Source organism: Eimeria mitis, genomic scaffold (assembly GCF_000499745.2).
Source record: "Eimeria mitis Houghton genomic scaffold, Emh_scaff19, whole genome shotgun sequence".
In the NCBI taxonomy this organism is placed as follows: Eukaryota; Apicomplexa; class Conoidasida; order Eucoccidiorida; family Eimeriidae; genus Eimeria; species Eimeria mitis.
The window spans coordinates 20523-36956 of NW_024015096.1; the positions used below are offsets into that span (position 1 = coordinate 20523).

At 52.7% G+C, this 16434-nt stretch overlaps 3 protein-coding genes across 3 annotated transcripts; 1 reads left to right on the forward strand and 2 right to left on the reverse strand.

The window, feature by feature from the left end:
* Window positions 1–2381: 2381 nt before the first annotated feature.
* Window positions 2382–3996, reverse strand: EMH_0017690 (uncharacterized protein; the record flags this gene model as incomplete). Its single annotated transcript, XM_038022364.1, has 2 exons — window positions 2382–2531; window positions 2995–3996. The coding sequence occupies 2 exons, from the start codon at window positions 3994–3996 to the stop codon at window positions 2382–2384; spliced, it is 1152 nt and encodes a 383-aa protein (XP_037878218.1).
* A 3863-nt stretch (window positions 3997–7859) lies between these two features.
* Window positions 7860–13647, reverse strand: EMH_0017800 (uncharacterized protein; the record flags this gene model as incomplete). Its single annotated transcript, XM_038022365.1, has 12 exons — window positions 7860–8797; window positions 9144–9273; window positions 9565–9595; window positions 9696–9762; window positions 9996–10047; window positions 10311–10397; window positions 10556–10838; window positions 11058–11461; window positions 11700–12172; window positions 12283–12942; window positions 13111–13255; window positions 13546–13647. 12 exons carry the CDS (start codon window positions 13645–13647, stop codon window positions 7860–7862), a joined length of 3372 nt encoding a protein of 1123 aa, XP_037878219.1.
* An 844-nt stretch (window positions 13648–14491) lies between these two features.
* Window positions 14492–16189, forward strand: EMH_0017910 (uncharacterized protein; the record flags this gene model as incomplete). Its single annotated transcript, XM_038022366.1, has 2 exons — window positions 14492–14917; window positions 16103–16189. 2 exons carry the CDS (start codon window positions 14492–14494, stop codon window positions 16187–16189), a joined length of 513 nt encoding a protein of 170 aa, XP_037878220.1.
* Between the last annotated feature and the right edge of the window lie 245 nt (window positions 16190–16434).

Consider the following 16434-nt stretch of genomic DNA (forward strand, 5'->3'; position numbering starts at 1 on the left):
TGCAATTTCGAGCCTGGTGTTTGCCCATCAGGCTGGCTGCCTCCCCTCAAATAGGAAATTGCTGCACCGCGCATGCTTCAGAGGTTTATTTATTCATTCATCACAGCACCTTTGTGGCTTCTACTTCACCTCTTGTAATTTTGCCTCCACTCTGCATGTTTTCCCGCTTTTCTGCAGAGTGTATCCACACTTCAGATTTGAGTAGTGATTGCATCCCATAAGCTGGTCACCCTCCCCCTTACGCGCCATCTCCAAAGCCAGTCCTTCTCCAAGTCTCCTTACGTTGCCCCTATGATTTGTGTTAAGAGTTGCAACCCTCAATTGGGAGGAGCTTTAGTACACGTGGATGCATCTTGCTGCTAAAACTGGTCACACTCGAACAGTTACACCTGCCGGTGCACCAGTTCTGCTGTCGTTGTAGTCTGTACTGCTCCGGTGGTAGCTCGTCTTGTTGCCCGAGCTGCCGCTGCCACTGCTGTTTCTACCGTTGCTGCTGCTGCTGCAGCTACGGTTGCTGCAGCCGCAGCTGGGGCATCTGGGCTGCTGATGCTGCAGCTTGCGTCATCGACGAAGGCGCGGTGCTGCTAGTGCCGCGTGTTGACTTCAATAAAGGAGCAAGCTGTCCGCTGCGGTATCAAAATGTTGGCCTGCCTCTGCCTGCTAGTCGACAGGTTTACTGGAGAGATATCGGGACTACTCCACACCCTTCGTTCTCCGAATATAAGGTGAAACAGAAGTAACCAGCTGTGAGTTGCCTTGACAACCTTCCAATTGAGTCAAAATGTGAAGCCGATCACAAAGTGCGAGCACATACACTTTTTCGAGCTGAGTACGAATCCGTAGGTGCTACTTCGTTGTAAAGCGTCTGGAAACGGAGCGCAAAAACACACAAATCCTGCTCAATACAAGCTCCATCGGCACTTTAAACAGTACAGACTGCAGATACATGCCTGACACATGCATGCAACTCCACAACACACAAGACGAATGCAAGCAACCCTTAATGGTGAGACACCCATATTTGTACGTATACAGCAGCCCCACTAGTGGGCGGCGCAGTTACTGCTGGTTGCTCTTTATCGAAGCCTCGTAACTCCTCAGCAAGCATCTCCCAATACTTAGCGGGGAGAAGCATCGCCCACGTCCGACCCCTTACGCTGTTGTCACTTCCTGCTCTAATCAAAATTAAGCCAAATAAAAGTCCCCGCTGTGCCCTCTTGCATGGTTTGCGCTTACTGAGAACAACCCTCCTACTGTCCTCCCCAATACAATCGGTACGCTTGATAACAAGGAAAAATACCTGGTTCTACCAGTCCCTCCGGTACCAGCGGTGAAGCTGTTCGCACCGGTGGTGTAACTACCAGGCATGGAAGTATGTTTATATGCGCTCCTGATGGGAGTTAGGCATTCCACGCATTCTGTAATTTGCTGACTTGACTACGACCCCAAAGCGTCAAGATAGAAATACTGATGCAATGTACATGTATATTCCTCCCCCGCATGCCATTAGTACTAACCACACTAAAGAGGGAGCAACAGAGCACGAGAACGACAGCAACGCAAGTACAAAAGTGATCGGAAAAAGAGCGATGTAGCGTATGTGTGTACTCGCGCGCGCACGCGCATTCCCACAACAAGTGACCCTCGTTTCAGTTCTTGTTATTCTCCAACTTTACCTCCCCCACACGCGTTCCCTGTGCAGCAGCCTCCCTACAATTCACCTCCCCGGTACGCTTCTCCTGCCTAGAACGTTTTATATATCTCAGCTGCCCAGCGTGCACCTCGTACCTCTCTACCTACAACGTACTTGCGTGTTCCGGTGCCCAGCGCTGCTCTCCTCCTAAGGTGCCCTGAATAAGCCTTGCTTGTGCCTTTGCCAAACAGACACCTACTCAGCTCATTCACCCAGAAGAGCTCAACTTTGCCTGCTGTGATTTGCTTCCTCATTGGCAAACACCAAACGTCACCATTCACGAGCGTTTAGAACCGGCGGAGTAACGAAAGTTACAGCAAAAAAAACCGCACTCACTAAAGTAGATACGGTTAGTAGTGAACGCGCAGAGTACCGTGCCTAGTAGAAGTGGACGCTCACACGTAATTGCCGCATGTCTCGACACCCATTTTGCGAAGTACAAACATGAAAAAAGTGGAATAATCCTGGCAACTGACCGCTCCCAGTCGCCATTCGACAAAAGGCCCATTGGCGATAGCAACGTTCTCTGGCGTGGCCACAGGCCGACCACATTGGCTCGGATCTTCGTCTTGCCTTTCGTAGGCGCTCTTTTCGACTGTAGCTCATTTCCCGAAGTCGCCCAACTGCCTTTCCCCAGTACGCCACAATTATGAGGCAGTTCTCTTCTTTACGGAAGTGCGTCCTTCGCTCAGTAGATCTCCGTTTGTGGCGGAATTATCTCTCTCCAATCCGCTTCGACATCTTCGCACAACTCGTCGAGGTGCTTCCATACCTCAGAACAAGAAATAGTACGCCTGCCAGCCTGCGGGGGAGGGCCGTCATCGAATGTAGGCGCCTCCTGCAGAGGCACAAATGCACCGATTGTCGCTGACGTGCCCCGCTCTCACTAGTGTCCGTCTACTGCATGTGATTGTTCACTGTAGTTATTTCACAGCCAGAGTTGTCGTTAACGCACCAGCGCCCAGCTGTGCGCCTCCATGAGTAAACTGCCCGCCTCCTCCATATGCCCCGTCTGGCCCCCACAAGAAAGGCGCCCCCAAGACCTGCACCAAAGTCGCCTGCGCGGAGCAGAACAGAAACTCTACACTTGGCTAGAATGTGCACGAAACTAACTACGGCAGGCGGACGCCCTGGCCCTTCTAGTAAGGAGTCACGAACGTCGTCGCCTCTCCAGATGATAACGGCTTCCCCCTCCGGGAACTCGGACGGATAAGCAAACTCCGTGTTACACAACAGGGACCCCCGGTGGCATGTAGTTTTGTTATCTTCTTCAGCCGTACACGAGATGCAAGATCACCTACCTGCCTAGCACTCTCCTTGCGGCCGACTGCCTGGTAGCTCGACCCTCCAGCTACTACGTCAAAAGGCCAAGGAGAGCCTGACCTAAGTATCATGCAACTCCACCGCACCAACGCCTCTAAATATCGCCTTATGTCCTCAACGGTGACGAAGAATACACCCCAAAAGCACTGTCGGCAAGAAACTGGTTGGCGTTTCGACATTTCGCCTACTCGTGCATGGGGGCAAAAGCCAACCGGTGTAGCCACCACACTAGTCCATGAAGGCACATTGCGGAAAGGCGCCTTCCCATCTTCTTTGATAAGCAAATTGACTTTTCGGGGGTATTCTGGGCTATCGTTTGCACGGCGCCCGGGTCCTTCTATGACTTGTTGACTGGGGGTAGGGTGACATGGCTTGGATATCACGGGACTTCGTATAGGCACGCTGGTGAAGTGTGCTCTCCCCTTGTCCAGGCGCGGAAGGTACACCTTACGACGGCTTCCTTGTAGACTGGCTATCCGACCAGCCACTGCAGCTCCACTTCGATTGTGGCAGCATCCCCCTGTGCTGGTAACTTTGCTTTTGTTTCCAGTACCTGCTCCTCCAAGAATCTGTGCGCTCAATCTCTGCCACACTGTGGCCTCGCTATCCTCCTCTTCAAGGCCGGCTGCACGGTGACTCCAAGCACCTCCCCCCCGACTGAGAAGTCGACCACTTTGTCCATTCGCCGCAGCCTGATGGATGTGGAAAGCCTTCCCAATGTTAGTAATGCTGCCATGGCCTCCAACCGTGGCTCCTTCCAGTATGTATGACCTGCTCTGGAAGGGAACCGCACGGGTCGCCGCGAGGGAAGCTACAGGGCCGCCCGCCGCTGCGCGAAGTGCAGTGTTCCTTAAAGATGTATTCGCGGAGCTCGATAGCGGCAGCGACGTATGTGCCCCTATACCGGGCTCTATAATAGTGACGTCCCCCCATGCAACCTTCCCGGGGATGCGTCTTCCGCCGTCCCTCCCGTTTCTCATCAAGCCCGTCATCAAACAGGTGATGGACTGTTCAAGATATTTTACGCTGGGACCTACTCGTAGCCCCCACAGAAGGCGAATAAAGAATGTTAGGCAGATGACCGGTCAAATTACAGGTGAAGGCGCAGTAAGGCGCTGCGTGCAGTATGTGCGGGGAAGTGAGGGCCAGTGGCGTCTCGCGTGCCAGTGGCATTCCTCCACCCCCCGCTTCGTCACAGCGAAGCCTCATATACACCTGTTTTCACTAACATGCCTGACTATTCCCCTCGTTTAGAATATTCAGAAGCAGATTCAGGGATATATTTACTTTCAAGTATGTGCTCTTCGTGAGCAGACGCATTGAGGGACCACTGGGTACGGCCCGCTGACCGCCCTCTGTAGATGGCCAACTACCACTGTGCCCTACTGCTTTTCCCTCGACTAAGAACATTAGCGTTCTCGAAAGAAGTATTTTCATCCATCACTATAACTGTAAAAAGGATAAAATGTAGGTTAGACATGTTGCGTAAGTAAGTACTAACGGCCGGGGCCCATCGATCTTCCCGCGCAGGGTGCCTGTGCGTGGCCTTTCGTTACTTAGTAAGTATTGTACCGCTGGAGGGCAAGTGGAAAGCTCTTGAGAAGATGTGTGTTCATTTTCGCTAAGGTATTAAGATTTCCTGATCGTTCGACGAGCATCGCAAGCGGAACTTCTACTCACCTCAGCTGTTTTGTCGGTGGCCGTCTGGATTCGTGCGGCACCCACGCAAAAGTTTGTTTCAGCTCATGTAAATAAAATAACCGGCAAACTAACTATCCACTATCCGGTTCAGGCATCACTTAGCGGCCAAATAGGCTGGCAGTTAATGGTGACACTACGGGGTGACTCGGTTTCTTCCCGAGACGAAGCGGTCTTTCTATCACGTTGTTATTAGGCAGAGTACCGCATGCTGGTGGGAGATTCGGCCTAGCCTAAAGCTTTCCATACTGTGATGAAAAGGTTAGTGGCTTGGGGGGGGGGNGGGGGGGGGGGGGGTCGCGCAGCTTAGGCTCACACGGCATTGTATCCAAGGCAGGTGCTTGCTGGCATCAGCCTGAGTACGGAAATTCTGCTTAATATTATGCATAATGCATACTTAAATTACAGTAATGGGTATAAGCACTATACATTATTAGATATGCACATATATAGACGTATATGTACATGAGAAGTGTCCGCGACATCTTGCATTTCAACAGGTAGGTTTAGCCCGCCAAGGCTTACTCCTATGACACAAGCAGTCAGTTTCCCCCTACGGTGTGCTGAAAACTAAGAAATGTTGGGTCTGTGCGAACTCTGTTGAATATCATCTCTATCGCAGTGTGACCTTGACAGAGACAACTGCAATTCACAACCACCGCGCTGTACATCCCTGCAGAACTTATTCGTGCAGTCTGCTGACCTAAATTTGCTCCGGCGTATGAAAATAACATACTTACTCCGTATCCAACGTGAATATCATAAAGCGGCAGAATCAGCACATTGTGACTAGTGAACCTCGTACAGTGATACAAACCGATAGCTGGGATGATTGAAAACCTCCGAACGCTTTACAACTCCGGTTCGACTATAGAGTCTTCCAGTCAGATGCATTAGACCGCTTTCCTTCCGGAATCTTACTGACTGTATTCTAACATTTTAATTATGCCTTTAAGAGAAGCTGGTACAGCCTGAGCTTCTATGGTTTGAACCATTTGTTAAGATGTGACTAACTACCAACCGACGGACACGTCTTATTCTTTACGCTAAGCATCCTCCGTATAGTATTCTATAAGAGGAATGTAAGAGGCAGGCGGCTAAGTGTGGAACACAACACTTCATTTCAAAGTGCAAGCTCTTTTGGGGGCTTAGACTGCCACGCGATGCTGTAGTCCTGCTTTCTATTCCATCATCTGTTGGACATGCAATTGATCGTAGTCGAGATCTCGCACGATAAACGTAAATGACTTGTTTTTGTACGCACTTCCCGTCCCTGCAACCGATCGGATGGTCCTGTGGTTTCGTCAAACTAGCCAGCCCGATTTTGGGGCTGTCCAGGAAGTTGCATAAATAGAGCCGTCTAAACGATGCAAAAGTCGAAACAGTTTCCGAATGTCAACCTGCGGAAGCACCGTCCACGGCTGCATCCGCAGGAGCTGCGTTTTACCGCCTCGTCGCTCAGGATTGCTGCTTTGCAGCATTCTGCAAGGGCCTGTCTGGTGGAGAGTAGCCGCGACTGTGGGGGCACAAATAGTATCCATAATCTACTTGCCAACTACATTTCTTTTTCAATCTCCAGGCATTTCTTATCTTCGAAACAGTTCACTAATTATGCACAAATTACATTGCTCTAGGTGTTGCTAGCCACGAAAAACTAGATATTTACTATGTGCGATTTGCCTGTCTTTTCTCTGTTGCCGGTATATTGCTTTCAGCATAAATAAGCCCCTGGATTTCGTGTGGATGCAGTACTTTATTCTTTGTAGTTATGAAAGCATGGTAGAGATTTTGAATATTCTTCAGCAATTATTCTAGAGACATTAGATGCAGCGTTCCCTAGGGTTCCTCCTGTACCATAATTATTAGTGTCAACTGCACCGGTCCTAGCTAAATACCTCGCTTATCCCTGGGCGTAGTTCAGGTACTGCGTGGACAACATATCGCGCAATGAGCGCCCTTTTCTCGAACATTAGTAGATTTAATTGCAATTGGTAGAGCTCTGCCTCGTATCTCTAGATTCATGTCTTCCTTTAGATACGTTAAAGAGACGCAGTCCGTGAGAAGGCGAGAACACGTACTTGACGACAGATAAGTGGCTGAACAGAAAACGATTCCAGTTTTGAGCAGGGGAACTCCCGTAACTAAAGTAAATAGAGAAAAGTAAAGGCTGACCTCGCAGTTAAAGATGAAAGCCATCTGCAAAAGTCGATGAAGATAATACCACATCGAGATAATTTGGTAGTGGGACACTTGAAACAGAGAATAGCTGGAAAACGCACGGATAAGTCTTTAATAGACGTCAGGCAATTATGGGCAGAGTCCATCCACCTACCCAATAGTACAAACCGAGACCAAGCGCTCTATCCCAGCCTGCTTCAAAACGTCAGAACTTCACCAAACACTGCAGATAACGGAATTCTTCTCCAACAGAAACTACTAGAAATCTGTGTATGTAGTTGGCGTCTAGACCTTAAAATCATTTGTGCCCCAGCAGGCTGCAAATTAGCAGAAATGTATTCTATTGTTAGAAGCTCTCCCAGGCCACTTAGCAGACAACATACACTATAGCTCTTGGTTAAAGCTAGGAGTGTCCTACCTTCCACTCCAAAAAAGGCTTTGATTCTCGTAATTACACTGCGCAATGCAAAACTCGATCGTCAGCGCTTCCTTGCGGAAGGAAGCGCTGGCACCCAGGCAGCCAATCCGGTGATACTCATTTGGCATAGAGGCTCAGCCTCAAATTGAACTTTGTACTAAATCTTAAAAGCAGCGACTACAAAATTTAAACTATGGAGCCGTGGTGACAACAACCAAAATGTTAGCGCATGTCTTTAAGTGTTATGTCTCCTAGAAAGACTCTACAGAAAACCTGAAATATTCATGCATATTTCCATTTAATGACCACTTACCACTTGCCGCTGCTGTAACTCCAGCAGGAAAAGAGAACTCCCTGATAAAATAGGGTTATTCGAATATCCCACATGCAAGCATGCGGCTATTGCTACTGCTGCAGCTCCTGATGCGACTTCAAGCAACCAGGGCAACTTGCAGCCGGCCGTGGCTGGCAATAAAACTGCGGTTTATGCACACCTCTAGGTAACTTTGTACTTCCCCTTGCGGATACGTCGAATTCGGTATACGCTATCTAAATACCTTCCGCCGTAGACGACGTTGTTACTGCAGCAGCTGCTGCTGGTGCTGGTGACGTCGGTGCCGGGGTAGGCGCCCCAGCGGCAGTTGCGCCGATGGGATCGGGAAGAAGCTTAAAAGACTCCAGAGCCTGCAAAGCTGCCATCCTCCGATAACGACGAGGTGTGCAGACGGTTGCGTCTGACGGGTGGCACGTCTCACTCGAAGCACCAGCAGAGACAGTAGCTGCAGCAGCAAGAGCGTTTGCTGCTATACCGCCGCTGGGTGGATGGATAACTCCTGTATTCACCGCATCCAATACCCTTCCCTCCCTTCTCTCTCCTTGTCCCTGCAGTTGTTCGAAGGTTGCCGCACTGCCGTTACCTACGCCATTCGCCCCTCCAGCAGCAACGTCTGGAAGGGCAGCACCAGCTGTTGCCCCTGCTGCTGGCTGTGGCGTAGTCTCCTGTTTCGAAACTGAAGACGAGTCGAAGCTCAAAGGCCTGGAGCAAGGCCTCTTGCTGCCACTGCAGGAACTATACGCATCGACATGTGCTCGTTCCCGAGGTGGGATGCTACCTCCTGAAGCTCCTTCCGCCGTCATTGTCACTGATGTTGCTGCTGCTAATGGCGGCTCCGAAGGCGAGCCTCTTGGTACAGCGCCAATTCGCGAAGTCTGTTGAGGCAGCTTCGCGCCATCGCTGCTGCTGTACGAAACACTGGTTGCCGGCTGCTGCTGTTCCATACTTACCTGTCCCAAATTGCTGCTGTTTCGGCTGCTGCCTGATTCCCCAAAACAGTGGGCGTCTCGCGCGGCTGGTGCATCATTTGAGCCTGCGAAAGGCAGCTGCTGTGTGCGTGCAGCAGAATATGCACCGGCTCTCCGCTGCAGCTGCAGCTGCACCTGATGGCGGGTTGCCAAGAGAGGCTCGGCGGAAGAAGCCGGAAGAAGGTCTGTATCGAAACCCCACATATGCCTACAATCTGAATGCTACACCGTAAACTAAATATCGCGCTGTTAAGTTTCACAATCGGCCATGGTCACTTCTGGGTCGTTTCGTACTGAGCAATCAACACCCGTGGCTGCTCTGTTCAATGCGCTCTACGAAACGGTTGGGCACACTTTGGTTGACTGGCTAGCTGACCCGGTAGCTCACTACGCATGCTATGGTCAATCGCTGAGCACACTGGAGATGCTACCCACAAAATAGTGAGGAATATCTGACTGTCTAGCTCGCTGGCAAACTGCCTAGTTAGCTTCACGCTGTGCTCTATGGGACGTGAGGGCTCAGTCGCTTACCACACGCATCGAGAACAACCACGCGGTGCACAGGAACAGGGCTAAGGGGCTCAGAGTCATCTTCGTTTATTTTGAGGCCTCCATAAGAGAACACCCGGCCACCGACATGCCACGCCTGGTGGCCTACAAGCTGCAGCAGCAGCAGCACAGAATGCAGAGAAGAAAGCACGTGGTATGCTCTACACGCGATGCTGAAGCACCAATTTGCACTGCCGGCAGTCGCGCATGAGAGCGTCTGCGGAATAAACAAAAATGAAGGCAGGTTTGGCAGCCTGCAGCAGCAGCGAAAGAAGCACTGTACGTACAGCAGAAATAGGCGCATGGGGAAAGGCTATACTCCGGTGGCTTAGAGCGTCGTGAGAGACAATCGGGGATGCGACGGCGCAGCTGCAGCAGAAACCACCATATCCACGGCAAGCACCTTAAACATCCAGCAGCAAAGGTGAGCAGTCCTGCAGGAAGAGCGCACAAGAAAATAGCTAGTGGGTCCGAGACAGATAGGCGGACAGAGAGATCAGTGAAGACAGACAAACGCAAAGAAAATTTGCTTACGGTGCAGCTCCGAGGCGGATCTGAAGACCGCCTGATAGAAGCAATGACGAACCCGCACACACTGACGCTGCAACATACAGCACCAGCAGCACCGGCACCCAACATGAAAAGGTCTAATTTGTGGCATCAGCGCCATTTAACAGCAACGGTCCCATCAAGGCGTAGATGCAGCCCGATGGCTGGCAGCAGGTCCGGTAACAGCATCGGCAGCGGCAAGAGAAGCAACGACAACGCCAAAAGGCAGAAGCAGACGGTGACAAAATCACTGGATGTGGCGAAAGTGAGGACGGCCTTGCCTACCATGCATAAATCGTCTATCTGCCGCGTTCGTGACCCGCACTGGGAGGATACCCTGTAAAGACACAAACATAAGCCCTTAATGCTGCTGCTAGTTCCCTCATACTTAATGGTCACACCACTGCTCGTGGTGCTGCTGCTTTTTTACTAAAACTGGTGGTGCTGCTGCAGCTCCTTGGGACTGCCCTTCCTACATAAACTGCCTCAGCTACCTCCGCCGTTGCTATTCCCAGTACTACATCTAGGGCATGCACTGGCGCTTCATTTGCTGCTGCTTCTATCGCTCCCACTTCTGCTGCTGTTGCTGGCCAGACGCACATGTCTCCAACGTCCCTTTGCATTTCTGTGGAGGGCATAAAGACGAGCGCGTGGAAGCACCACAGAAGTCCAACCTCCGCCGATCACCTGCAGCAGCCCCACAAGAAATACTCTCGCAACGCGAACTGTGCAGCAGCAGGAGCTGCAGGAGAGCCACCAGCAGTACTGGCAGCACCAGCCGAACCACGCTCTCCAGCAGCAACCCAAGCACGAAATAAAACAGCAGAAGCAGCAGCCATGCGTACAATGCTGCAGGATCCGTCGCCTGCGGATGTGAAAAAGACGCTGCACGAATGTAGAAAGCGTCCGGGGGGCTTCAACGGTGACGATGAGAAATCCAAAGTAACCCAAGACAAGGCGGCCTCTCCTGTTGTTGCTGCTGCAGCTGTAGCCTCGCCTGGCATCGATGCTGACTCCACATTTCCAGAAGCAGCTCCTGATGCTGTCACTTCGCTTGCTGCCGTAGGCCTCACCACTCGTCTCCAATCAAATATATCTAGCAGCCACACGTCATTCAACAACCGGCCCCTGTTACAGTAGCAGCACAGGCGGCACAGTGCAGTGACTAGCGTGAAGTCCAGGAATTTCCATCAGCAGCAGCAGATCCTGTTGCTGCATGCGCAGCAAGAACAAGGACAGCAGCGCTGCCGACAACACCGAAGACGACGGAAGCCGCATCAGAAACAGTTCCGCCAACCCTAGTATCAGCAGCAGCATTAGCAGCCAAAACAGCACGTGCAGCATCACCGTTCATCTTTGCCGCCGTAGAGGATCAGGTGAGGCTCTGCATACACCAGAGAATGACCAAGCCGCGGCGAAGGCTTCTGGCCAACACACAAGGGCACGCGCCATCTTAGCAACGGTGGGTTGCTGATATTGCTGCCTCCCCTGCTAATGCTGTGACTGTCCCCGACAAGTTGCTGTGATGCTCCATTCGCACAAGCTGCGGTGGTCGGCGATCCCTCTCTGGCGGTGACAGCAACAGCAGCGGTTGCATCCGTGCACAGTGCCGCCCCGAGTTCTGCTTCAGCTGCAGCATTTGCTGCGGTTACACCTTGTGCCGACTCAGAGAGGGCCACAGACAGCAAATCCCCCAATACAAACAACGGCAAATCTAGGGAGAGCAGGGGGGTCACCTCGAGCAGATACAGCTGCAACAGCCAGAGCAACAAAAGCCACTGCACCCGCAGCTAGGAGAACACCCGCATCAACAGAAGCAACACTACCCGACCCTACAACAGCAAGCAGTGACGGCAAGCCATCGCCTCAAAAGCATTTGCCTGTCTGACGTGCAAGAGTTCATGTTCCAAGCCCCTCCGCGGCACACTATCAAGCACAAGCAACGGAAACACGAGCAGCAACAGCAGCAGCACCACGTGCAGTCTTTACTTCATTGTCCGCTAGATCGCCACTAGCCTTCCGGCCGCCGAAAACAGCAACTGCCGAACAACGCCTCTCGGCAGAAACAGAAGCAGCAGCATGGTGCACTCGCCGCTCTGGAGTCACTACACCTGAAGCAGTAGAAGCAGATGCAGCAAATCCCGGGCCCCCAGGAGCATCCGCTAGCTGCAGGCGCCACCACAGCCAACAGCTGCTGCCAGCGGCACACAGGTAAGATATATAACTCTCCAGCCAGTCTCCATCGAGGACGGTTGTTGCTGCTGTAGCTACGAGTCGTTGTCTTTCTGCAGCTGCGGGTAACGACGGAGGAGAGTCTGGCAATAGTGAATAAGGCTGCTGCCTTCTCGCTGCTGCTGACGCCACTGCCTCTTGCAACAGCGTGAAAGGTGTCTGCCGGAGAGAAGCTGCAGCTTCTGCTGCAGTGAATCCCAAAAACGCGTCTCCCGCGACCTCGCTAGTCTCTGCAATCGCAGCAAACAAGCAACGAAGTGCAGCGGCATGGCAAAGTGGAGACCCTGATGCGGCACAGAAGACATGCAGACCGAAGGAAGGCTAGCCATCCGCAGCTCACTTTCTATGACTCTGTGCAGGGCCTCGTCGGGTGATGCTGCTGCTGCTGCTGCGGCGGCAACAGCGCAGCAGCCACCAACCATTATTGGCCTGACTAGCGAGCGCGCCCAATGCACTTCCGTACTACCCACGTAGTTGTTGTGGCTGCTGTCGCTTTCGCTGCTGTATTCCTTCCTCCTGCTGCCGCCACTGCCGTTGTCTGTGCTGCAGTCGACGCGGCTGCCGCTGCGGTTGATGTTGCTGTCACCGCTGCTATTTTCTTGAGACCCTGAAAGAGGCTTGGCGGTGGCATGTAGTTTCTGCTGCTTCTGCTGCTTGTCCTCTTCCCGACTGCATGTTGGCGTTTGCCGCTGCTGTTTCTGTTGTTGCGGCGCCTTCGCCGGCAAATTGAACGGGCTGATTGTATGGCCTACACGGGCCCTGGGTCGGTGTAGCTGCGCGGACTTCGGTCTGTGTTGCGCTTTCGTATTGTCTTCACTATTACTTTGTGCGTGAAATGCCAGGGTACGTATCGCTGCTCCAACCGGGTGGTCCACCGCAACGCAGGCTTCACTACCTGCTGCCCCGGTTTGTGCTGCTGGCATTGTTGCTTCGACCCGTATCCCATCATCTGCGGAAACAGGAGCGGCTGTTGTATGGCCCTTTCCTTCTCCCTCTACAGCTGAGCCACCGAGATCCAAAACTGCCCCCAACTCTCGCTGCTGTTGTTGTTGCTGCTGTCCCCGCCGCTGCATTCTCCACTTCGTCTTCCTCCTGATGTTGCTTGCACCCCTGCTCTCGTTGTTGCCGCCGGAAAGTGCAACATACTCTCAACCTCAGCAGTTCCCACCGCCAAGACTCCCCCCGGTGCTGCGGCTGGTGCCAAGACCGCGGCGGCTGCTGTGGTTGCCTGTGGTGCTGTTGCTTGCTACAGACGCTGCCAATGGCAAAAGTTCAAATGCTTGTGGCTCCTGCCGCTGTTGCAACTCCTGTCCCTGTAAGGCCCACCAGCCTAATACTGCGGCTCACATGCCGCCTCTAGTGCTCCTACTGCTACTCCTGCTGCTCCTTCTGCACGAATAGCGTACGTTTCGTCTTAAATGTAGCAGAAGAGGCCATAATAAATCGTTTTGCTAGGTGTGTTTGGGAATTTGCGACGCGGCAGCAAATGCTTCTGCTGCTGGTTGCAGTTCCCGTTGTTATCGTCGTTATTTATCGATCCCGCTGTACCGCGAACGGTACATAGCAGCAATTACTGCAGCAGGATCAAAAACAAGAAAGGTACGCGTCTTGAGTCTGCTTCTTTTGCTTCCGCTGGCGCCTCCGCTGCCGCCGCCGCCGCTGCTGCTGCTGCCGCTTCGAAAGCAGCAAGGACCCCCCAGGGCATGTCACTCGGAGTGCAATGTGCTGCCTTCTGTTGCGCGTCTTGCCGAGTGTAATGCTTTCTTCTGTCCTCTACAGAACAGCATTTAACTTTTTTAGTTTATTCCTCAACAGAGGAAGCCATAGGGGCAGGAAGACTGGCCTTTCGAGCGAGTGTGCTGCCTCGTCAGCTGCAGCAGCCGCAGCAATCGAGTGAACGCCGAAGCCCAGGGGCAGCTGCAGTATGCCATGGTTACTAGTGGTTGTGCAGCAAGTGCTGCAGTCAATTGTTATGCTTATTTTGATTTTCTGTGCAGCATATAGAAGCTCTTCTCCCCTTCATGCCGTATGGTTTCCGCTGTTGCTACTCGTGGTGTCCTTGGTCTTTTCGTACTATTTATTGAGAGACGCGTCACCCTTCCGGTACGCCGGGCCAATATATGTGCGGAGGTTCCCTCCCAGGACACAGCTACAGCTGGAATACCATCTAAGGAGGGAAAGAAGTAGACACTTGCGGCAACACGAAGAGGAGTTGGTCGAGCGACTGCTGCCTCCGCCTGCAGACGGCAGCACCGTCGGCATAGTTTGCACCTGCGGTTTCTGTGATCCGACACAACGACCCCGCGCATATTCGGCACCGGACTTTGATACACTGGGGCTTCTTAACTTGGTGCGGGGCAGTGACTTTGGGTGCACCCTGCAGAGAGGGAGCGGCGACACCAGCCACGGCAACACGCGGATAGGCCGCCATCACGACAGTATTGGTCAAAGCATTCTCACCAGCAGCACACGACGGAGCAGCCTGGGGAGCAGCAGCAGCAGCAGCTTGCCTGCGTTGGAGAGTTGCTTCGTGTCGCACTCGTGGATAAATGCTGTTATTCGGAAAAAGGAGCGGCGTTGGGCCCGATTCTGCCAACGGTGGCACCTGCGGCAGGAGCTGCTCCGCCAGCAACTCGAACTCCACAAACACCGAGTGCGACAGCACCGGTGGGAACAGGAACATTCGCAGCAGTGGCAACATCGAAGACAGGAGCAGCAGCAACAGCAGATGCAGCAACAGCACCACTGACAGCAGCGCCAACCCCAACGGCAGCACTACCACCAACATCACCAACAGCAACAGCAACAATATCAACGGCATCGCCAGCAGCAGCATCAACAGCAGCAGCATCACCAACAGCAGCAGCGGCAGCACCAACGACAACAACAACAACACGGATTCACCGCATACCTCATCAACGGCGCAGCGGGCACCGGAAGAGCTGCAGAAACGCGCAACGGCGATGCGAGAGGCGGTGAGTATACCATGCATAGGACGGTTGCGTCGAACGTTCATATAACAATCCTCCGTTGAAGTATCTTTTTCGATGGCGTCTGATGCGCCTGCAACTACAGACCGCTCTGCTGCTTCTGCGGCTGCTGCGTATGCGTTGCAGATGGCCACATGTTCGGGCTTGAAGGAGCAGTATGACCGGTGTTTTAACCATTGGTACCGACGACATTTCCTAAGGGTTTGTCTTAACACAATGTGCCTTCTTCTTCCTGCTTGCGTGCTCACTGTTGTTCCGTCTGTCTACATCCGCAGGGTGTCCGCGTGCTACGGGCACCGGGTTTAAGGCGTATTTTAAGTTCCACATGCGAGTCGCCGGCTATCTCCCTATGTCCCTGAGGTGTTTGCCTGCGTGCCTGTGACTTCATTGCTGAGTACTTGTATGTCTCCTGGCGTGTTTACAGCTGTGCTTATCCGCGCTTCACAGGGGCCGTTATTTTCCTTTGCTTTTTGCACGCATCGTTGGTTGCCTGTCGCTCTAAAGTTTTGTGTTCGTTGCTTGTGTCGTTGTGCCCATCTCAACTCTTCCCTTCTTACGGAGTGTGTGTCACGAGTTCTTCTACGTTTCCTCCCGCGCCTTCATGGTTTCCGTTGGCTGTTGTGCTGTTTATTTCTCTTCCTAAGACTTCCTTTCTGCGCTTTTTCGTGGCTGCTCCCCTCCGGTCGTTGCCTCTCTCTCTGTTCGTCTATGTCCTTCCCAGATCACGGAGCTTATCCTTTCCCTGTCATTTACCGTATTTGCAGCTTGCGTCATGCGTCTTGGGTCTTCTTCTGTGTTTTGAGCTCCTCTGTCGTCATAGACCCACTGCATCTGTCCCTCTCTGCTGTCCGTGTGCCTGCCCGCCCCGCCCCCCCTGTCCGTATTTGCGTTTTTTCTTGTCTTGTGGCATGCCGCTTGCTTCTTCTCAGCTGCGAGCATTTTGCCGCGTATTATCTGCCCCATTTGCGTCCTTAACGTTCTTTGCATTTTCCCGTTTGCTACACTACCTCGGATGTATCTTACTTGCTTCCCTGTGCATCTCTTCCCTCACCCTGTTTCGCTCTAATCGCTCTCCTGCGTCTCATGCGGAGAAGGCGGACAGTGATAGCTGCGTGTTGCACATGGCAGCTTGCACCGTCGGCTGTATGGTTGCTTTCGTTTTCGTCTCAGGGTGACATGTCGCGCAACTGCTTCCACCTCTTCGCCGACTACAGACTCTGCATTTCAGACGAGTTGAAACGGAAGGGCCTTGAGTGAAAAGGAGAGGAGGACGCCTGCATCTCTGCTTCTATTGGTTGCCTGTCTCTGTGTGCGTGGTTTCATGTTTCTGGTTCTGTCCCTCTGTTCTCTACGTACCTTCTCTCTGTTCGCGCCCCCCTCACGTGCGTTCGGCTTGCAGAAGTGTGTGGGTGTTAGGGAAACTCGTGTATGGGGGTGGGTGAGGGTAGGTTGTGGGGGTAGGGGGTGGGGGGTGGGGGCGTGCTTTGCTTCGTTGCCTTCCT